Here is a 22,109-nt window from a genome sequence, read left to right as displayed (position 1 = left end):
ATGCAGAGGCATGGCAAAGTCGAATGGATGAATGACCCAACATCCTAATACTATTCTGTTTTCATCTCGTGGGGCAACATAAACGGCGCCCGCATGGGTCGAGAGCATTGACTCTATGCTCTTTCATCAACTACATGTGTGGTACTTATACTAAGATAGGATGGTCATCATCTTTTCACTGGCCTTCAAGGTACCTATCCAAAGTCAGCATCATCCTAAACCTAAGCAAGACCTTGAACACTGCACGGGTGGCCAGTATTTTACAACCCCATCATCCTGCTGGCAGTCATTTGAAGCTACCCGAGCAAAGCTCAAGTTCCTTGTATGCTTTTCCTCTCCAGAGACCAAGGCCAATGCATATAACAGCGACACCATCCCAGCCACCAGCGGGCTAGCAACAAGATAAGCCCGCGCGGAAGACCGAGGACAACTCTACCAAGCAAAATACCGTGGTATGAGATCTTTTTATGTTATGGTATCGATGGTTAAACGTCCCGATTAGGGAATCCGCTGTGGTCGGTTCTCATTACGGCCAGACCTTTATTCTCTTTCAATATTCAACTAAAAGCATCCAACTATACGAAGCTCGCTACAGCCGTGGTTCTCGGTTCTTGGTAGATGAACGCATTTCTCACGGCTTTCTCACGACAAACTTATACATTACACGAAAATACAACAGAAACGTCGAACATTCGCCAACACTTGCGCCGAATATAGCCCCGGAGGGCGAATAATCGCCAAAGGGCCATGGCTAGGTACCATGGTTAGGTGCTCGGAGTCTCTTCGCAGGGGGTGGGCTGGATTTTCTCCTCGTTTGGCCGCATGACGATGAAGCCCTCAATCTACCTTTTCACATCGCGAGAGCCGCGCCCGCAAAGAGCTAGCGAGGCGCACAGATCTATGGAGCGAGAGCCAATATGGTGGCCTACCAACAGATACCGACGAACCGTCGTTACTGGACCAGCTCATGGCCCGAATTCGCAGGGCATGGAACCGGCATTCGGCACAACTCGTCACCCGGGGACGCCAAAAAGCAGCCCTTCAATAAAGAGAATGACAAATCCGAGTCTAGACCACGCTCCCAAAAGCATGCGCGCTTCTCTAATGACAAGCCGCGGTTAATACCCACACGCTACCCCAGTGTCTGGTGTAGCATATTCGATTCATTCAGCAAATGGCACATCCGGAGATGTCGCCCCAGGAACTCTTACAGACGTTCGCCGGCAAGGATCTGATAGTGACTGCTCAGCAAGCAAGAGACTCCAATGATAGAAGGAGAGCCTAGATCGAACCCATACACGAAGTCAAAAAGAGCATATGTCATTCTGTGCGAGAGGTATCAAGGTCCTACCTGGGAGTGAGTTAGAATAAAGACGGCTTCATGTATACGTACGTTGGCTCCGTGCTCTTCGGGGAGATATTGGGAATTCCTACACTCCCCCTTGACAAGAGTTACTGGTGACCAAGTCTATTGGGGTTGCAGATTCAATATATGGGGCTCTTCTGGTATAAAAATTGTTGGGCATTTGTACCATGGCTAACTCAGCGGCGGTACGACTTATGTTGTAGTCTACATAACTAGGTTAGGTATAAACCCAACCAAAGGTGTTAATAAAGATTTCCCACGTTTAGGAGCGTTATGCTGCGCTTGCTTAAATCTAGACACATTCACAACCAAGCACCTGCAGGCATAGGCATAGACATAGTTAAAGACATTCATTAAAAATAGAAAATAAAAACTAAATCAATATAATGTAGGTATATACCTAGGTATATATATGGTATGATATGATGTGATATTCCCCCCAGTATAAATATGTAGATGTAGGTAAAACGTAGGTACGTAAATGATCATGAAGTAATGAATCTGTCCAGAATAAATAAGTAAAATAAAAGAAAATCATCTCAATCCATCAATCAATCAATCAATCAATCGACCGACCCCGTTATGCAGGTTATGTAGGTAGATAAACCCGGAGGTTAGTAACATTGAAGGTTCGTTCAAGTTTCTTGTTGTTGTTGTTGTTCTGTCGTTTCGTTAAGCTGGTATGTAACATGCATGAGCCAAAGCCAAAGCCAAAGCCAAAACCAAAACAGAGAAACATCCATCAGAAAAAAAAAAAGAGTCATAGAAAAAAAAAAGGGGGGGACCAACTAAAATACTAAAGTAAATTAGAAGATGAGAACGAACAACAAGAATAATCGTAAGTAGTAAAAAAAAAAAAAAAAAAAAAAAACGTAACAGTAAAAAGTAAAATAGAAAAACGTGAAAAAGGGGGAAGATGATATGCTAATTTCTCTCGTCTGGTTTGTTTTCCTCCCTCTTCTTCTTTTTTTCTCTTCACGTCTATAACCCCTCCCCCTCTCTCTCCCTCCCTCCCTCTCACACGCCTCTCCCCTTTTTTCACCCCTCTAACCCCCTAAATTCCTATCCCTATCCCTATTCTCTTTCCGACGAGGGTATAGGTGTTAAGCTAGGTAGGTAAGTTGAAGTTGTTGTTGTGTTTGGTACCTATTACCTAGAGTATAGGCACGCAAGCGAGCAGACTAAGGCAAGCGAGCGAGCGAACAAAAATTTAAAAGGAAATTTCGTTCTCAAGCTGGCTACCTAGGTAGCTATTAAATCTTTTTCTTTTCCTCTTCTTCTTCAAATCTCTCTTCTCTTCTCCCTTCCAATTCATGCCCTTTAACGTTCTGTCGAGGTCACTTCTTTTCTCATTCTCAGATTACCACACCGCATCTTCCTCTTTCCCCCTTCCCTCAGTTCTCTCAAGTCATGAAACAGACCCTTTGCCGCTACGTCTATATATGGGTAGCTCATCGCAACGCCTCGAACTCTTCCTTCTTTCCAAACGCCCAACCCATCCAGCTGGCACGCTTATTCTCAATCCTCTCCTTTTCATCCTTCTCCTGGACTAATCTCAAAGGACGAGGTTTGTTTCCAGCTAAGGTGCTCTTCTCATAGCCACCCACAGTCCTAGGAGGGCTCTGGCTTGCCGTCGTCATAGTGCCCGTAGTACCATCTGCAGCTGAGTCCCCGCTGACGCTGCTGGTCTCGCTGCGCATCCCCGGGAAGTTACCCGCAGAGCCATTAGCCATGGAAGACGAGGTTCTATTTGAGAAGAACGTCTGGGAGTGACGTGCCGCTGACGACGATGTCGTGCTGAGAGTGGGGGAAAGGGGACCATCTGGGCCCTTATACATGGCATTCACAATGCCGGCCGCGCCAGTGAGCTGCTCACTCATGGGCCGACCAAGGCGGCGAGTGCTGTGCGAGCGCCCAAGACCCGAGATAGGAATGCTAGGCGCCGTCTCTGGGTTGTGATGCGCGGATGCGAAATGGGAATGGGCTTTGGGTGACATAGTCATGGGCCTTGGCTTGGGTCGAATCGGGCCAGGGTTGCCAATAGCGATAGATTTGGCTCGTTGTAAGAATGAGGCTGCGCCATTGGATTCCGATGGAGGCGGTGGAAGGTCCTTGTGCACATTGGCGCCAGGCTTGGAGTCAGAGGATTGATCGAGGATGTGCTCGAACTCTTGGTGCTGTAGGAGCCGCTCAATGATCTTGTTAATATACAATGTGAGGGCCTTGTTTTGATCCTTTGCAGCACGTAGTTCGGTCTCAAGACGCCGCGTGAGCTCATCATCGACGGCCTTGGGAGATTCGCCAAGAGCGCCCAATTCATCAGCTAGGCTGGTTATCGGTGTGGTTGGGTTATCACCAGCATTGGATCGTCCTTCTAGGGCGTTCAATGCATCTTGGTTGGCGTTCACGTTCATGTAGTTGAAATCGCCCTTACCGAAGTCGCCATGAAGCGTCTTCTCCTGAAGTAGTAGCTGATAAGACTCGTTATCTTCCATCAGCCGTGCGTTGGCCATGCGTGCCTCCATGAGCAAGCGTTCAACCTCATGCACTCTCCCGCCACCTTGGTTCTCGGTCTCGACAAGCTTGATCTGGGCCTCTGCAAGCTCCAGACGTAGTGACTCGATGAGCTTGTCTTTCTGTAGCAGCAACTTGGAGTTGTTCCTAGAATCGCTGCGCTGGACGGAAGAGGGCGGGGCGAAGTTGCCGTTGTCTACGCTGGGAGAAGAATTGCTTGCTACAATATCTAAGTTAGCAATTGTACAAATATCTTCCAACTAGGGCTCCAATTTGGGGGCTCACATTGCCTAGTTGGGCGATGTTCGTCATCTGCGTTCCGCTGATTCAGTGTCTCCTTGAGCCTATTAATGACTGACTGCATCTCCTCCTCTCGGTTAGCCATCTCTTCCTTCTCCTTCATCATAGAGCTTCTCTCCGCTTCGTAGATGGCTTCCATCTCGCGCATCTGCCTTGCGGCCTCCCGCTTTTCATTTCTCAGAGTTTCAATCTGCTCATCGCCCTCATGCACCCTTTCTTCTAACTTGGCCTGCTCCTTAAGAGCATCGTCGAGTCGTGCTTGAAGAACCTCGGCTTTCTTTCTGTACTCCTCAGATCCAGCGTCGGCCTTTTGCAGTCTTTCTTTCAAATCCTCAATTAATGCAACAGTTTCGGCGCGCGCCTCAGCATTCTCAGCATTGCTGGTAATGCTTAGTGATGAGGTTGTTCGGTGAGTGGCAGCGGCTCGCGCTGAAACTGGTGTGCCACCTCGGCTGGATCGTGTTCTTTGCGGGGTGCTGTTGGTACCCGCACCATTGGTAGAAGTCGGTGTGGATGCCCGAGGTTGTCTCGACGATGGTGAAGAGCTATCGTTCGACGAAGACCGACCCTGCGCGGCCGACAGCGGCCTCTTGGGTGTGGCAGACATTTGTTCTGGTTGAGTGACGATACAGTGATATAAAGAATATATATATACAGGAGAATTCTGTGGTTATATTCCAGATCTAGAGCTAAAAGGAAGGCAATAGATACAATCAATACAAATAGAATAGGTATTAGGGACCGATTAAAAGAGTAGTCGGTATGGAAGTAATAGGTATAATGATATGTATGATTGATATGATCATCGGCTGTTGGTTGCTAGGTCAATCGTAAAGAATGAAATACTCCGAAAAGTGATTTCGAGAATAAATTCAATACGTTGGCCAGTAGACAGCCACTTATTGTTCTGGTGTGAAATTTGATCCCCTCTGCTGTTATTGTTGTTGTTTCGGGGTCAAAGTGGCTTCAGTGTCTTTCCCAAGGTTCAAAGTTCTAAAACTTGTCACTGGTAAAAAAAAAGTATTTGGGGTCTATTTGCTATTTGGGTCCTAGTTCGTGGCGCTCGTGCATGAGAAGGAATCCGCACCTCGGGGCTTGAACTTTGGAGAAAGGGGGAACTTCAAGTTCAATGTTGTGAACAAGAACTGGAACTGTTCGGGTTCACAATTCAAGGTTGGCACACACCTGTCAGTCAAGTCAGTCAGGTTCAGGTCAGTTCTGTCAGTGTCACAGACCTTGCTACTATGTACGTATTGTACAGGCTTACAGGGCTTGCAGCGTGTGACAGCGGGCACCTTTACCATAGTAAAACGGTAAAACGGGCAACTGGAGTTTCAAGGTTTAGCGCTTTTCTAATGTTACATGGTACTAGCTTCAACTAGGTTACTAGGTACTCTGCTAAACTGCTCCAGGGCTAGTACCTAGTACCCTGAATAGTACCCTGAACCCAGTACCCAGTTACCCTATCACCGCTTGTTATTTCTGGAACAACAACGAGACTCAGCCACACGGGATCGCCGCTCCTTCGAAACTTCGAAACTTCGATTATTTAAATCCAGTCAGCTTGTTAATTCACAGCTTATTTCTAGGATTGTTTTACAATAAAGAATAGCCAGTCAGCCAGTCAGTCTGTATCGATCTTGAGATTGAATTGGTTGTAGGAAGTTCTGACGTTCCTTCTCTCTCTTCCTCTCTCTCTCTCTCTCACCCCCTTGCCCCTTTTCGGTTCGTCATTCATTTAATTAGTTCATGCGTTTTCTCCTTCTGGTAAGTACCTGCAAAATAGTACACTAGCTAACGCTCGGTTCAAGGGCTTGTTAGAGCGTGATTCATAATTTTATGTACATAGTTATGTAGCAGCATGGTAGAAAACAACAGTGTCGCAATAACTAATGCTTGAAGAACGAACTGTGATTCTGTTACAGATATCCTTGGTGTTTATTGGCGATTAAAGTAGCCTTGAAAGGCGCGTTCGAAGTGACAAACATTGAATGTCATAAAGGGGTCAAATAAACACAATCGTGATGTATGTACTATGTATGTATGTATTATGTACATATCCATCATGTCACGCTAGTAGGTACATATGTACTATGTAGGCACCTTCAAGGCTTCTGTAAATGCATCTAGTAGTACGTAATAAGGTTTACCGCTTATGTTCCTTACCCACGCCATGATGCTACTTCCCGTGAAACAGTTTATGTATGTTCGATGTTTGTTAGTACTACCATCGACTTTTATTCCGATTTTCTATTTGATTGGTTTTACAATAATATGTTCTCGAACATGCCGTCAGAATTTGTCCTGTAGACCTCTCTAACACGGGAATACTGATGACAATATCCCCCCTCTTGCGGACCTGGGTTTCAGAGGAACAGAAGCCTAAATGATAGGACCGATGCAACTTCCAGTAACATGGTACGATGCTAGATTGGTTGCAGCATTCCGTGCATTGGTAATCCGTTACCCTGAGTACAGCGCAAGCAGCTGAGTGGGTTATTCTTTCTTCCCATTCCCACTTCTCCATCAGGATCTTGCGGCAAACATCTTCGGACTCCAAGGTGGGTAGGCCTCGCAAGAACACAATGTTCACCTAATAGCCCTGATAACTTGACGTAGATTACGACCAGTACATATATCTCTACTAGGTTACGCAACTCACCAGCCTTAATAACCCAATCCTGAAGACAAGCAAGCCCTTATTTAGGATCCGAACATCAGTTGAGTTGCCTGCTCCACCTATCGCTCCTAGGATGGTTTTGTTTCCAAGAGGTAGTGGTCCCAATTGTTTCTTGGTTTTTTTTTCTTTTTTTTTCCCTGGATAATTAGGTCAGTATCAGAAAGTCTTGTAGGGGTTGACCTAAAATGCCTCTTGAAGCCTGGTTGGGATTGTGACAAGAGTCCCGTAATGTCTCTATTCTATCTAACTGATGTCTAGAAATGGAGTTCAATCCATCAAAATTGTCACATGACTGTCATCTCTCTGTAAAGAACAAAGCGGGATGACGCAAGCCTAATCTCGGCTTCGTCGTATTATTTGGTTCCTTGGGTTTGATGTCTACTGACTCTACTCACGTGTGTCTACCAAGCTACTAGGATGACGTTGGTTCTAAATACATATTTAGACTTACGATGTGACTATGTGTTGTGATCTTGAATAACTTACAAGCTTAGCAGAATCACGCATCACTGAGGATTTCTACGGCATTTAACAGCAGTTGAAAATTGTCAAAGCCTAATTCGTACCCGGCCTACATTGCTAGAGCTCATGTAAGGAGGCTGCTTACGATCATGAGGTTGAAAGAAGCAAACTAGGAAAGCCACACATACAGGTTCAGGATATGTCCATGATAGGTGTATCCCACAGCCTTTGACCACTCGCTTTGATTGCCAACGATAGCAAAATGGGATACCAGGGCACCAAATCAGTGATGAATATCAACAGATTGCACAGTTATTGGGTATCACTTGTATTTTTTTTCTTTTACTGATATAAACTTTTTCTGGATTGAGACTCGATATTGGTCTAAGCAGCTACCAAGGAACTCAACATGGAGTTCTGTATCCGTTAGGATATGTGGAATATATGCTGGCCAGTCTCGTACGCGCAGCACGAATAACGAGGACCTGTTCCCCTAGCCAATGAACCCCAACGCCGTCCGAGGATATCATAACACTCATAATCTAAGCCTGTTGGTCTGTGAGGATATCGGAGTCACCAGCATCCAGGACAGCCATGGTGGAGCAACGGAACAGTTTACCGCAGGCAGTGCCAAGCTCGATCTGTATGGAAGGAAAAAAGTAAGCCAATTGAATTACCCTCCAAAGCCTTGGGATGGCTTCTTCTCTGGGTAGGATCAATAGACAAGATGACTTGCCTATCGACCATAAAGTCGAGAAAAGGAAAAATATCACAAAATAGTTGCGTATCTTCTACATGTGCAAAGGGAGAGATATGGTACTTACGTTGGTGCCAGAGAAGTGGTGAACGGGGGCCTTAGACAACATGGAGTAGTACTCCAGCTCGGACTTGCGAAGGGGAGGGGTGTTGCCGGAGATGATAACGAGCTTAGCCTTGCCAGATCGCAAACTCTTGAGGGTAGACTTGTAGCCGAGAGTGACTGCGAGAATGTTAGTGAACAAATATCTCAGCCGTGTTTTCGATTTTCGAAGTTCGCACCTTTGCCGGACTTCATAACAAGCGCAAGACGCGAGTTGATGCTGTTGGCATCCTTCTTGTTCTTCTTGGGGGCCATCTTGATTTATTGATGTCGATTGACTTGACTGTTGATATGAGGTGATTGTCGAAGTTGGATGATGAAGGAAATCAAGTCTCGAGGAAGATGCACTTGCAGAAGGAATTAATTATGGTTGCGAAAAGTTCGATGTAGATAAGGTGGGATAAAGAATAACGCTAATACACCAATAAGCCTAGGGCTCGCAGTTAGTTTAGTGGTCGGTGGTTGTAGCCCTAACCCCACTTTTACCACAGGCGAAGAATGAAATGGATGAACCAATGAAATACCCCGCCACAGATCCACTTTGCCCACCCGAAACTGCTTATGTGACTCGTTATTGCTTTGAAATCAAGCCAGGAAATTTCCAGTCAAGTGGCCCCGAACCTCAAATTCCCTTGCCGGATATTTATCATCTTTCCCTCAACAACACCCATACAACACATCCAACTAACGACATCATCAAGATAAATCAATCAAGATGGCGCGTCGTCCGGCAAGATGCTACCGATACTGCAAGAACAAGGTAAGCCTATTGAATATTTAATTAAAATACCTATAGCAACCCTCATCGTTCACGATATTCGCATTCCGATCGCAGGCGATCGATTCCCCTCCATTCAAACTCGTCATCATATCGCAACATATATCATACCTCTTCATCACGAATCAAACATACAAACCCAAGCTTTTTCAACACAAAATTGTTCTACAGAATGGAAATACTAATAATAGCAATCAATAGCCGTATCCCAAGTCCCGCTTCAACCGTGGTGTACCCGACCCTAAGATCCGCATTTTCGATCTTGGCCGAAAGCGCGCTACCGTCGATGACTTCCCTCTATGCATCCACCTCGTTTCCAACGAGTACGAGCAGCTGAGTTCCGAAGCCCTTGAAGCCGCCCGTATTTGCTGCAACAAGTACATGGTCAAGACCTCCGGAAAGGACAGCTTCCACTTGCGCGTCCGTGCCCACCCTTACCACGTCGTCCGCATCAACAAGATGTTGTCGTGCGCTGGTGCCGATAGACTGCAGACTGGAATGCGTGGTGCCTGGGGCAAGCCCAATGGAACCGTCGCCCGTGTCAACATTGGCCAGATCATCCTAAGCGTCCGCACTCGTGACTCTAGTAAGCATCACAAATACTCAGTTTTATGTAGAATGACGTTTATTAACTAAAATTCAACAGACCGTGCTGTTGCTCTTGAGGCCCTCCGACGATCCCAGTACAAGTTCCCTGGCCGACAAAAGATCATCGTTTCCAAGAACTGGGGCTTCACCCCTCTCCGCCGTGACGAGTACCTCGAGAAGAAGGCTGCTGGCCGTGTCAAGGTCGATGGTGCTTACGTCCAGTTCCTTACTAACCACGGTAGCCTCAAGCAGAACATCAAGCGCTTCCCTGAGGCGTTCTCTGCTGAGGCTTAAGTGATTTGTTACGGAGATAAGCAGATTCGGGTTGAGGGGACAGGCGTATAATGGTTACCATAGCACTGCTACATGACAGTCAATTCGGATATTGCATTTGCACCCTATGAATCGTTGTCCAGTGATGTGAATTTCAAATCACGGTGAGGATGATGTTCAATTAGTTTGACCGGTCCCGCCTAAACGGCTGAGGCTGGCATTTACCGTAGTTTTGCTTGCAGCCAATTCGAGATGATTTCATATAAATCCTTCTAGAATCTATTGGGTCCCTGATAAACTTCTTGGGTAAAAGATTATCCGTATGGATGTCTTTTGAGCATTTGAACGAGCAAACTTGAGACTCCCATGCCATTAGTTGAAGCTAAGGTGCCAAGTTCCTCAACGTTGCGGCATTATCACAAGATCGACATCATATGCATGCTAAATATATTATAGAAGTTACGTACTCTTGATTGGTGTTATGAAAAGAAATGAGAAGGCTATTGTCCTCACACCTTGTTTCTACATACACAGTAGTAGAGGCATCCACTTTTGAGAAGCGTGTTGACTCTAGTGAAGGCCCGGATGATAATCGGAGGGCTGTAGGCTTCCTATGTATTGTACCAAGCTACTTGATAAGTACGGTCAGTAGTTCTGGATACTCTGTGGGATCTAGGCGTTCATCTGCATAGGAAAGTTGTAGGATGTAGCGGGCTTCGCAAAGCCAGCCACTGCGTATGCTATTCAAGTAGGTAGCCAACTGAACGAAGGACAGCACTTTTGCCTACCTTCTATTCGGGGTGATGTCAGGGATGTGCATTGTTTTGTGGTGTACGGGCAAAGCTCTTGGGAAATTTCGTCCACTTACGGATCATCGGCAGAGTACTGGATCACCTCTTGAGGTTGACCATGCCCAACCAGTACGGAGGACTGCCAACACGAACGAGCCTCCACCGGAGGATTCTGTCCAGCATTAGTTGCAGCAAGCGCAGCAGTGCCGGTTTGTTGCTGCTGGAGCGGCCTGCAACAACTCTCTGCTATGTACTCCGCTTTCTGGCGCTGGTCGGGGTTTTTTGTATACAGACCGATTTTAATTCTAGCGTTCTTCGGGAAAGGGGGGGGGCTTTTCATGGGTAATATTGGACGTTCAGGTGGGAAAATGGAAATTTCTCCAAAACTCCATCAAAGCAAAAGAAATGCTGCGCGGTATTTTCTTCGAAGCGTGGATTCAGATGTGGTATGTAAGAAGAAGAGCCACAGATGGGCTCCACGAAGCTGCCGACACGATACGTAAGTTGGGAGGCAGGGCTGCCATTCAGACATTAATGATCTATTGGCATGGCGTGATTCTATGTATGTATGTAGGTGTACCTAGGGTATTCATTCCTTCTAGATGCATGCCCAGTGGTCCCCTAGGCGGTATCGCCAGCATTCTCTCTCTTTCTCCTTACCCTTGCCAACATGGTTACCGGCATTTTTATTGGCATAATCACAGATGATCAGACCGTTTGTTTACGTTATGGCCCTGCGATCGAACACTTGCGGGTACCTGAGTCGATGGGTTTCCTCCTTGCAACGGCGGCAGCTGCACGGGCATAAAAGAAACAAAGGCTGATTCAATGTTGTATGTAGATGTAGCTGATGTACATACAGTTGACCGTCACGGCGGTCACAGCCTCATGTCACACACCAAAAAAAAGGTGAGGGGGGGCAAACCACATATATTTAGGTTCATCACGTCATCGGAACCGGTCACCAGCCTTCATCATTGGCTTTTAGTCTTTGTCTTCGTCTTTCATGTACTACCTATTAATGTATATAGTACCTACTATGTACTACAATATGTACTACTCCCAGGTGGTCGTTAGTTACACACACTTGCCATGGCTTATAACTGACGAGGTTGGTAGAAGATATCGCGTAAGGTTGAGGTTGAGGGGGCAATCTGATTATCGTGTAATCTGTATGCTACTGTATATCGTATTGATAGCTAGTAATAATGTAATATGTAACATGAATGCATATGTACATCAGTGATAGAAGCAGGCCGAGCCCGCTCATACCTTAAGAAGCTGGTGTAAGTGACGGTAACATGTACTGAGTACATATTACCTACCTAGTAGTATGTAGATTTGAAAGCGCTTGATAATGATGCTGAACCCCACTATGTATGTTTGCTTGTATCGTTTGTACCTACTCAATACGATAACACTTGACTTGACAGCTGAGCTCTCAGCAAGGTTTCGATTGCATTTTTAGCTCTGTACTTTATTTAACCTTCAACTGTTCAACGTTGGAACATTGAACTTCAACATTGAACTTCAACAAAGTCTCTACTAGGCTACATCTACCCGACAAGAAACTACATTTTCTTATCCTCCAATATCTACCTACATGTAGTACCTATCTTCAGAATATACTTACCTCCCTACGTAACTGAGTCTGTGTTTCGGCAAATACACATCTAGCTCCCCAACTTATAGCATCATCTTTGCCTAACTAACCCGCTAGTTCGCTTTGTTGTTTTAGACCACCACATTGAATCATCTAATTGGCAGTACTGGAACACCACAAGAGCACAAGGGTGGGAGGGTCCGTTGCTTGGTCTACTAGGAATAAGTCGTACTAGGTACGATTAGGTACGATTTGTGGTGGGCTGTTGGCGAACTTGTTACCTCCAATTGCACAAACCCGCCATTGTCCCACGTCCCACGCGACTTGGGATCATCGACTGCATGTTGGTCCCTTGGTCTAGGTCCCTTATAACATACCTAGCATACCTAGGGTACATTTTCTTACGGCGCCAATCGGACAGGTCACACTGCATCCTGTTTTCAGTTTCCTACGATTTCCCATGATCTACTATTTCAAATTCCCAAGTAAGACACCGCCTACTTATCTATAGATTGCAGGATATTTGCAGGGCCTACCGACTCTCTACGTGTAACCTCTGTTCACCCACGTCTTCAGCCCCTCTCAGCTGCTTTTGGGAGGGTTTTTGGTCAGCCTGCTCTGACTTGTTCTCCATCTTGAAACATATACCAACAGACATACATACATAGAACGTAACCTACCAGCCAGCGAGACAGCTCACCCACCTTATCTTACATGCAGTCAGCCGCCACCTATAATTAACAACAACCTTCATCTCCAGACAAAATCCGGTACTTTCTTGCCCTCTACTCACCTTGCCTCACTTTCGAAAAATCTGGTTCAGTATTGTGCAACTTGGTCTGTGTGTTATTTAACACTCCCACTGGGACACCCCCCAGTTGGGTAGCTTTCGTCATACTATCTTGATCCACTACCAGCATCACCACTATCAATATCAGGAATAAGTATCCCATCTCCTCACAATGGCATTCCAACAACCAACCCGCCAGTCCGCTCCGCGAGTCTTTCGTCCCGCATCCGAAGACGATGAGTTGCAACAGGTACCTCAACCTGCGCCTCGAGATGTTGAAGACCCCCAAACCTGGGTTCTCTTTTCGCCTCCTACCGATACGGGCACCTCGACATCTTACCTAACCTCGACGCATCAAACCAATAGTACTCCGGGTCGTTCAAGACTAAGTGAGATTGGGAGTCTCGGTACAGCTGCGCGATCAGACGCTAGTGCTGTGCAACAACAATCTACAAGCTTTGTTGAAGTACCCCGGGAAGAGGACGAGGACGATGCCGAGTTAGATAGCCTGGATAGCCATCTTCCCGAGTTTCGTTCTATGCCGACCTTTTACGACGCATCGCATGCTCTCGCTCATACGACACCCGTAGTTCCTGCCCACGATGGCCTCGGCCTGTTTCGATTGGAGCAGGAAGTTATGGGGTTTGACATACAAGAGCAACTTTATGCCTTCGAGCAGTATAACCCTAACCGTTTGAGGAGACAGGAAGGTGTCGGTCTAGGTCAAGTTGAACTTGACGTTGATAGGGCACAGGAATTGGAAAAGATGCAGAGAATAGAATCTTGGCGGCTAGAGCATAGCCGTTATCTTCTAGAGGAGATTAAAAAAGAAACTCGCAGAAGACGAAGGTCTGCCGCCAGCATGCCAAAATCAAGTCATATGGAAAGAGAAGCCGAAGATGTAGCATCCATGAGTGGGATCGGTGATGCTTCGAGTAAAAAAGCTGATCAAAGTCAAGATTGGCACGATCAAGACGAAACAGATCCGGAGGCGGGTCAGGAAAGCATCTGGGGACGCATTACTCGAAAAGTTATCCGGGACCTCATGGGAATCGATGATAAGTTGCTCTCTGTGCTATTTGGGGAAGCGCTTCCAGATGAGGAGGATCTTTCTTCGACACCAAAGGCATCGGCCATCCCTGTGCCTCAACAATGCACGAACGCCCCAATGGAAAATGCGACGGACTCGGGCTGGCAGCTTAAGATGCTAGAGCGAGTGGCTAAAGAACTAGGCGTGCTCATTCATCGGCTATCTGAACATCCCGGAGCCTTCTCGACATTTAGTCGAGTGCAGCAAATGCCTATTCCGTACGCGGGTCTTCCTCCCATTCCGGAGGGGGCAAATGATACGGCAACTACGGTGAAGACGGATAAGGCACCCACTATTCCCGAATTTCAACCTACAATCGGTAAGCGGACACAGCCAATTGATGTACCTCATGTCGCACAGCCGGCTAGCTCCACCCATGCAGAAAATCCCGGGTCAGCCTTCACACAGGACGAGTGGGAACAGGAGCTTGATGTGAGACTTGTCTTCAGGTACCTACGATCACGTTTCATATCACGATCGAGCAGTAGCGGCGGGGTCGCTGGAAATTCTAGCCTCGCCTCGTCGAGCACGCAAGACATGGCTGCTAAGGCTGCAAGAGTGCGTCAGCACCATCCATTGGTGTCACGACCGCGGCCTGCCGAGAGGCGCAAGTCCAAGGCAACCATACCCTCGAGTCCCGTGTTCAAGCATGCGTCTAGCTGCGCTAGTCAAAGCACACGGAGATCAATAAAAAAGAGTAGCTCATCATCCCGCCATTATTGGGATATTGGCGGTTCTGTTGGCACAGGATCGATGATTGCCACGACAGGTCCTATGGGAAGTTGGGGCGAGGTTTAATATGACGGGATAGACGGTCCAAGTCCGCATAAGCAGGCATGAGCAAGCATGAGCAACGAAATGATGTATACATATTATTGGGTCTACCCAGGGTCAGGGTGGTGATGGGTTGGTAAATAATGAGGCGATATTTGCAATCGGACTAAATCACGAGCATATTATACAATCTCACGCATTACATTTACATTTATATACCCAACCGTCAGTCTTCATCTTAAGAGAAGAAAATATGAAGATGGAGATTTTCAATAGTCCATTGACCAATCAAATATGAGAATTGAACCGCACCTGGTAACATAGTTAGTGACTCTGAGATATATTTGTTAGCATTGCTCATCAGGTAGCTGCATGTGCTTCATGAGCTACTGTACATGACTCCGTGCGTAGGGTAGGTAGATATTCCGTCTGCCTTCAGGGATGGGAGCACGTTGTTCGCGGGGCGAGCATGCATGACGAGTTGCTTACAGCTTGGATACTACCCTCTTGAGCTCCGGCGAGGCGGTCGAGTTTCGAAATCCATAGCTAATGTATAGAAAGGACAAAGTCGCAAGTTGTGTCTAATACAGAATTCAGCCATATATTTTCTGTGGTGGAAGCAGAATATGTACTTACTAGATACATGATTGCTCTCCGCTACTTCACTTTTCTGCTTAGGCGAACATTTATTTTCCAGGGTTGGCAGGGACCTCGAGAGGTTCTGGTCCAATAAGAATGTCCTCGCTTCACCCAACACGCGACGCTCGCGCCTCACTCGGCCATTCTCATTCGTCCTTTTCTCCTTCGGGTGGACGCGTTAAGTGGGTAGGAGGGACATCTGGACCCTATTAGGTACCAGATACGTACCTTTATGGATCCAAACTCGCCCACTTTTAGTCCACCCTTCCTATCAAGACCTTGGGACTTGGGGGGAAGGAGTTCAATGTTGCCTTGATTATGATGTCTACCTAGGTACTCCAACTTCATCTCATCCATCCACACACACCACATCCATCTATCCATGATATCTTTTTTTTTTTGTACATTCCGCTTCATCAAGAACTGTGAGCTTTACATTAGCGTCGAGTCATAATTTATTATTGTATCACTCCTACATACATACATGATACGTATACAGTTGTACATACGCTACATATCCCGTACCTTGTCGGTTCCTTTTCTCCACAGCTATCGCAACCCGCACCGTAGTCGACTCCATTTACCGTCTTCTACACCCCACCACCCATCAACTTTAGTCCAATCTCATCCGGACGCCTCACTTTGTCTACGACAGCTTCTCATCCTCAACTTCAACCTTCGCATTGTCCTGGAATTATACGCCTGCGCTCTCTGGTTGCCTTTTATACATAAATACCAGTTCCTCCCGCTGCAGCCCGTCCTCTTTCCCCCTTAGTACTCCCTACGGTTAGTATATATCCAAGGATTTTGGGAATAGCTGGGCCATGATGCCATCCAGAGCTACTTACTAACGATAAGAACAGTGCCATGTACTAGATATCTCGGATCGCGACCCAGCTGCGTCTGGCGAGGTCGCCTAGGATCCCGACATCCCTATCCCTCTCGACAATAAATACCGGAACCATCCCCCCATCAATTTCTCCCGCCGTTTTTTATTTTTCCATTTTCCAACTTCCAATGCCCTGTATCGAGAAGCGCTCAGCTCAATGGCAGGATCCATCCCCGAACTCACATTTCCAAACAGTCCTTTTTTCAATATTTATAATGACGCGCCAACAACACAAAATTCGCCAAACCTCCCAAGCGGACCATGCAACTTTGTTGATTTAACCCACGGCGCCAATGGACCTAAATGCGGATGCCGTCGCTTCTGGAGTCGCGCCACCATATCCAGATCAGGCGCAGGAAGCCCAACCGGAACTTCCCTAGCATTTTCCAATAGGTTCTCCAGTGGAAATATCAACGGCCTGGTTGACGAAACAGCTTGGTGTATGTGTTCGCATCACGCTTGCTTCCATGATGATATTCGCGATACCCAGCCACCTGTCGCAATTCCGGCCAATACCGACGTCGTAAACAATGGACAGGAGAATGAGCGTCCTAGTAGGGGGCCGCTCACACCCGTAGTGTCGGATTTGCCATCATTCAAGATGCCGGCGCCGTCGCCATTGGATCCAAACATGGACTTGTATACGTTTAATGATGCTGCATCTCTCTCCAGCTGTCCACTCGGGATGGGAAATGCGCTTCCAAATGAGATGGTCGCAACCGCACCAGAACCATCTATCCCCGATACTATGAGTTGGGCCGATCTCATCCAATCCGGACCAGATGAAGGAGGTTTGCTTCCTCCCATACCAAGCCAGTGCCTGATGTCATCCCAACCGAGTTCTACCACGTCCTCTGCCCGTATCGGATACCTTCGACCGTTTGCCGGGAAAGGATTACAGACACTTAGTGGTGTCAAATCTAGGTTAGGCGAGCCTCCATTGGAACAAGATGATGATGAAACCCAGCCGCAGGAGGAAGAAATCGTTGCGCATAGCGTGGACCACTCCGTGGATGATGACGATGATGGACAGACAGTCGCGAACACGCCGAGGCCTTGTGACCACGCAGATATAACCGAAACACATGACCTATCACCCTTTGGACCCGATCGAGGACCGCTAAGGGAGTTGTCCGATGCTGTTCAAGGGCATGAACGGCGATTGGACCGGCTTGAGAACCCCTCCATCTCAGTTATCGGCCATGACGTCTGTGATGAGAAACATGATCAAACTGACCTCAAAATCACGGAGCTTGAGACGCGCGTCGAAGAGGTTGAGAAGATGATTAATGATAACAGCAGCCAGATTTCAAGTCATCGCCCCCGGCCCGTTGGGTTTGGTGTATCTACGAGTAGCGTGGCATCTGTTTCCACTGTGGGAAGCGAGTACATCGCGAGCCGCGCGGAGCTCTTCAGTCAACTTCAAGTCTTGAGGTCCCAGCTAGGCCAACTGCAGGGTCTCTCATCATTTCCATCCCACGCGCGACCGTGGGAAGTCGAAGTTGTTTTCCTGCCCTTTCCACTTAAGAGTGTATGGATGGAGACTCACGACTTTGCGAGTCAACATCCTTCAAACGGAGGCAGTGTCGAGCCTGATCACTGGACACAACTCCCTAATAGTGCTTCTTTCGATTTCGAGTCGCCCGATATAAGCGATTGGGCAGGGCCTGAGCTCGAGTCAGATTGGCTGCTCCCTCGAGCTTGTGCACCTGGCCGTACCATCGAACAGAGGCTTAAGAGTCGGGGTCTCGTCAAGAACGTGACTATCCGCGGCTCAGATGCTAGAAGCGTCCAGCAAGCCATGTCGGAGGCATTCGGGACTTTGTTTCGTACATTTTCTCGAATGCAAGCGAACGTGTATCATGGCTCCACTGAACATCATCGCGTTTCTAAGTTCCTCGGTCTCCAGTCACCATGGATACCGCTGCGTAAGATCCATAAGGATTCGAGACTACGTTTTCTATCGCCGCCCGAGATGGTCACACCAGCAACTTGGGACGTTGCTTTCCTACGCTCCAGTGTGGTTATGAAAGCAACCGGCATCCAGCGCCTGTTCATCACCCATCCTGAAGCATACCTTCAAGACCAAGATGCGTATGATAATGGCTGGAACTGGCAGCGCCTCCGCGAACTCAGTCGAGTCTACGCCGACTCTCAAAGCAGCCAAGAAGTCCCCGAAGCAGATGCAATGGAAGATTGCTGGGCATGGAACGACACTCTCGATGAACATGCCACAAGTACCCGCACCTCTCAGTCGCTTAGCCTCCGACATGCGGCGCAACGCAATTGGCGGGCGTCCGTATGTTCTCAAGGTCTTCGCGCAGGCACTATAGGTCTCTCACCCTCCCTTGGCACTCGCCGTTCCGTTTCGCGCACTAAATCCCCAGCTTTGCTTAAAGAACGGCATACCTCTAAGCCACCCTATATCCGCACGACATCTATGCCTCCAGCTGCCGTGCCACTCGTGTCGCCAGCGCAAACGAAGCGTAAGGTTCCATCTTACGTGTATCCCTTTGACCGTCGCCCTTCGCCGCAAATCATTCGAGTAGCCCCAACAACTGCATATGCTGCAACCCATGCGAAACGTCGAAACACGCGATCCCCATCTGCTCGACCGCGAAATACACCACGCTGGAGCACAGCATCGCCTAGTCCAATGGGCGAGGCATTTGTCGCTCGTGGCACCACGCCTTTCTATGCTACGCCTTATAGCAATGCCCCGGTTTATGAAACGCGGCCTGGCCGTAGCGTAGTTATTATTGACGACGTTGACGACGACATGGGCGAAAGTGGCAGCGGCACTGATCACGAAGATGGAGGCGATGGATATATGGATGAAGATGAAGATGAAGATGCAGATGATACCTCGGAGAACAATGACAGCCCTATGATTGACATGACTCATCCAGGGAACTCTCAGGAATCATGGCAAGATGGCCAATTGCCTGGTCCGGAAGACGAGCCATGGCCGGGCATAGAAGACGCAGAGAACCGAGACCCTGACCTCGGCATCTCAATCCACATTGATGATGACGCCATGACGGACGCAGACGACTTCGAAAACGATAGCCAGAAGTCAAGCGTTCCCAGCGAGTATCCAAGTACTCAGCGGGCGTGGACAGGTGCTGAGGAAGGAGGCTTCCAGGTATACGAAGATGGTGTTCCAATAATTGGTACCGTGGGCGTGGGGAAATGATGGTTTGATATATTCCACACAGACATATCGTTGCATTTAGAGACTTTTGGTTTATCTATCTTTGTTTAACTTGTCCAAGGCGTATAAACTCTTATGTAAGTATGGTGCGAGATATCTTTTCAAGCCTTACAAAGACGGGGCGTTTATTAGTGACAAGCGGCATTTGGCAAACGGCGTTTCGGTCCATTGGCCGATCGGTTTGGTTGGTTGGTTGGGTTGGTGATATATTAGCGTTTGCGTCGCCTTCTTTATGTTAACTCTCTCGTCTCCCATCTCTCATCTCTCATCTCTCTCCGAATCTCTCTCTCATCCATATATCTCTCTCCCTTTGATGAGTGTCTATCCTGCCTCGAGGTTCCCGTGTTGGTATCGGTGAGCCACACATAAGTATATTCCATCACCTTTTATCTTTGGACTATCTACCCATTTATCTACACGGGCCTTCGCGCCCTCGATTTAAAGTTGTGTCTTTGTGTCGTCCTGGTTATGTCGTGATAACAATCGGGGATTTAGAGCATAATGAGATGAGATGAGATGCCTATTTATGAGTTTTCATGAGGTTTGAGGTGAGGTGAGATGTTGGATGTTGGATGTTGGATATGAAGGTAGGAGGAGTAATCCTACCTAACATTGAAGTGAGTACCTACCTAGGCATTTAGGTAAGTACCTAGGCAGGTTTGTAAATTGGTAAGTTGGTAAGTGAAAGTCAGAGTCAGTGTCGTGGATGAAATGACTCGGACTCGAACGTTAGTTGAGCCTTTCTTTGTCTGTTTAGGGGGGTTCCGGTTCGGAGGTACATACATCAGGTTGGCTCCTTGTTTAACCTATGTACCTAAGATATTCGGTCGGCACACTCTTCTTCTGTCTACTAGGTAGGTAGATAGTACCTACGTACTAAGTTACTAGGTAGACATTTGCTTTTTTAGTTTCTCTCTTTTCTATTCTTGTTTTTTTGGCATTTTCTTGGCCTTGGAGATATATCATGATACCTACCGACCTAACCTAGGCAGCTAGGCATGCGAGGTGGGATGTGGAATATGAGATGTGAGGCTGGTTCTTCATTGGCTTCTTCCTAATCGTGAGCTGAGCTTGCCATGTAGGTAGGTAGGTAGGTAGGTGGGTAGATAGGTATGCAGTATTATATCATAAGTGCATATCTACTTATCTAACCTACTCAGATCGGTAAGGAAGTACATATACCGTGCATACTCGCTCAGGAAAAGGGTGCCCGTGGTTGGCTTACGTTCTTGGATGGTAGGGCTGGATACTTGAGTTGTTTGATTCTGAGACTACCTACCTGGTAACTACTAACCTAGGTACTGTATGTAAGTGCCTACCCATGTTCTGCTCTCAACTTATAAGTTATGCTCATCAGCTGGCCGTTAATAGTTAGATAGGCGACCCTCTGCTGTTCTGATTGACATGAAAAATTGAGGTGATATTTGCCTGCTTACCGAGTACCTACCTACCTAACCTAGTACATGATGAATGGAAAGGGGCTTGCTGTCAAGTGTTATAGGTACCCATTCACCTAGGTCAATGTGCTGGCGCGAGGGCTTGGGATCGCTGGATGAGCGTTGACATGCCATCGGGCATCTATATATGCATGCCAGGCGCTTGAGGAGAGTTTGTTCTTGCTACGAAAGTTACTTCGTGATTGTGTGTTGAGAGCTCTTTAGAGGCTATTGATGTGAGTTGGTGGAGGAGGATAGTCTCGTTGTTGTATACACTAGGTAGGTAGGTACCTACCTACCCATTACGGGATACATCAAAGGCGCTGCTGGGGTTTGTCGGGTTCGGGACGTTCATCCGTATCGTTCAGCATGGTGGCTTTTTTCGAGTCGATGATGGTGAAAGCTTCGCTCTAGAACGGTGTGGTGGCCGGTGTTGCTATTGCCTACTAGGTAGTTTTAACCCATGTACATAGGAAGCTATACCTAGACAACGTGGAAGAACTGCAAATAGGGGGGGGTATACTGGAAGCAGCTCTGAGATGGCTCAGTCTCTTCCCAAGCCGCGACGAGCATATCGCGATGCCCTCCTTATCATCATGAGCGTCGCTCATAATGGACTAATCGGAACTAGGGGAAGTAGAAGGACGTGACTGATGAGCGCGTGCTTCATGCTGAGCCATTCAACTGAAGTAGGTTAAATCTATCTACGTAGCATTATTTGCACGAAGCCCTTAACCTAGATGTATTGATTCATTTTGGTAGGTTAGTCATTTGTATTAGTATTTATGACAGATACGGTAAGTAGGTAGTGTATAATATTTACCCAGGAAACCACACTACAATACCTACCTACCAAAAGGGCCAAAGCCACAAATTCGAGGAACGATGTGGTGTCCATACATGCATAGATGGCAAGGCCAGCCAGCCCAAGAATACCACCGACTTCCAATTTCAAACGCCATCCATCACTCCCCCCCCACACACACACACACACCATCGCCTGCGTCGCATCAAACACAATGTCTCAAACCCCAAACGCGACCCTGCGCCGTCGCCCGTCGAC

General features: G+C 47.4%; 5 protein-coding genes across 5 annotated transcripts; 3 read left to right on the top strand and 2 right to left on the bottom strand.

Moving 5' to 3' along the window:
• Nucleotides 1–2,651: 2,651 nt before the first annotated feature.
• GGS25DRAFT_376199 (uncharacterized protein) lies at nt 2,652–5,008 on the bottom strand. Its single transcript, XM_049258229.1, has 2 exons — nt 4,166–5,008; nt 2,652–4,100 (listed from the first exon to the last, which is right to left on the bottom strand). The coding sequence occupies exons 1-2, from the start codon at nt 4,785–4,787 to the stop codon at nt 2,818–2,820; spliced, it is 1,905 nt and encodes a 634-aa protein (XP_049114827.1). The 5' UTR covers nt 4,788–5,008; the 3' UTR covers nt 2,652–2,817.
• Nucleotides 5,009–7,864: 2,856 nt separating this feature from the next.
• GGS25DRAFT_523831 (cytosolic large ribosomal subunit protein L30) lies at nt 7,865–8,436 on the bottom strand (the record flags this gene model as incomplete). The annotated part of the gene is made up of 3 exons (XM_049264496.1): nt 7,865–7,963; nt 8,147–8,301; nt 8,361–8,436. 3 exons carry the CDS (start codon nt 8,434–8,436, stop codon nt 7,865–7,867), a joined length of 330 nt encoding a protein of 109 aa, XP_049114826.1.
• Nucleotides 8,437–8,572: 136 nt separating this feature from the next.
• GGS25DRAFT_499817 (ribosomal protein L10e) lies at nt 8,573–10,088 on the top strand. Its single transcript, XM_049261813.1, has 3 exons — nt 8,573–8,941; nt 9,161–9,545; nt 9,606–10,088. Exons 1-3 carry the CDS (start codon nt 8,897–8,899, stop codon nt 9,839–9,841), a joined length of 666 nt encoding a protein of 221 aa, XP_049114825.1. The 5' UTR covers nt 8,573–8,896; the 3' UTR covers nt 9,842–10,088.
• Nucleotides 10,089–12,942: 2,854 nt separating this feature from the next.
• GGS25DRAFT_375961 (uncharacterized protein) lies at nt 12,943–15,279 on the top strand. Its single transcript, XM_049258228.1, has one exon. The coding sequence runs from the start codon at nt 13,177–13,179 to the stop codon at nt 14,890–14,892; it is 1,716 nt and encodes a 571-aa protein (XP_049114824.1). The 5' UTR covers nt 12,943–13,176; the 3' UTR covers nt 14,893–15,279.
• A 1,274-nt stretch (nt 15,280–16,553) lies between these two features.
• On the top strand, nt 16,554–19,592 carry GGS25DRAFT_523828 (uncharacterized protein; the record flags this gene model as incomplete). Its single annotated transcript, XM_049264495.1, has 1 exon — nt 16,554–19,592. The coding sequence occupies one exon, from the start codon at nt 16,554–16,556 to the stop codon at nt 19,590–19,592; it is 3,039 nt and encodes a 1,012-aa protein (XP_049114823.1).
• Between the last annotated feature and the right edge of the window lie 2,517 nt (nt 19,593–22,109).

This window comes from Hypoxylon fragiforme (assembly GCF_022984875.1).
Source record: "Hypoxylon fragiforme strain CBS 206.31 chromosome Unknown GGS25scaffold_7, whole genome shotgun sequence".
Classification (NCBI taxonomy): Eukaryota; Fungi; Ascomycota; class Sordariomycetes; order Xylariales; family Hypoxylaceae; genus Hypoxylon; species Hypoxylon fragiforme.
The sequence above is the reverse complement of the archived record's forward strand: the minus strand, read 5'-3'. Positions and strand labels throughout refer to the sequence as shown.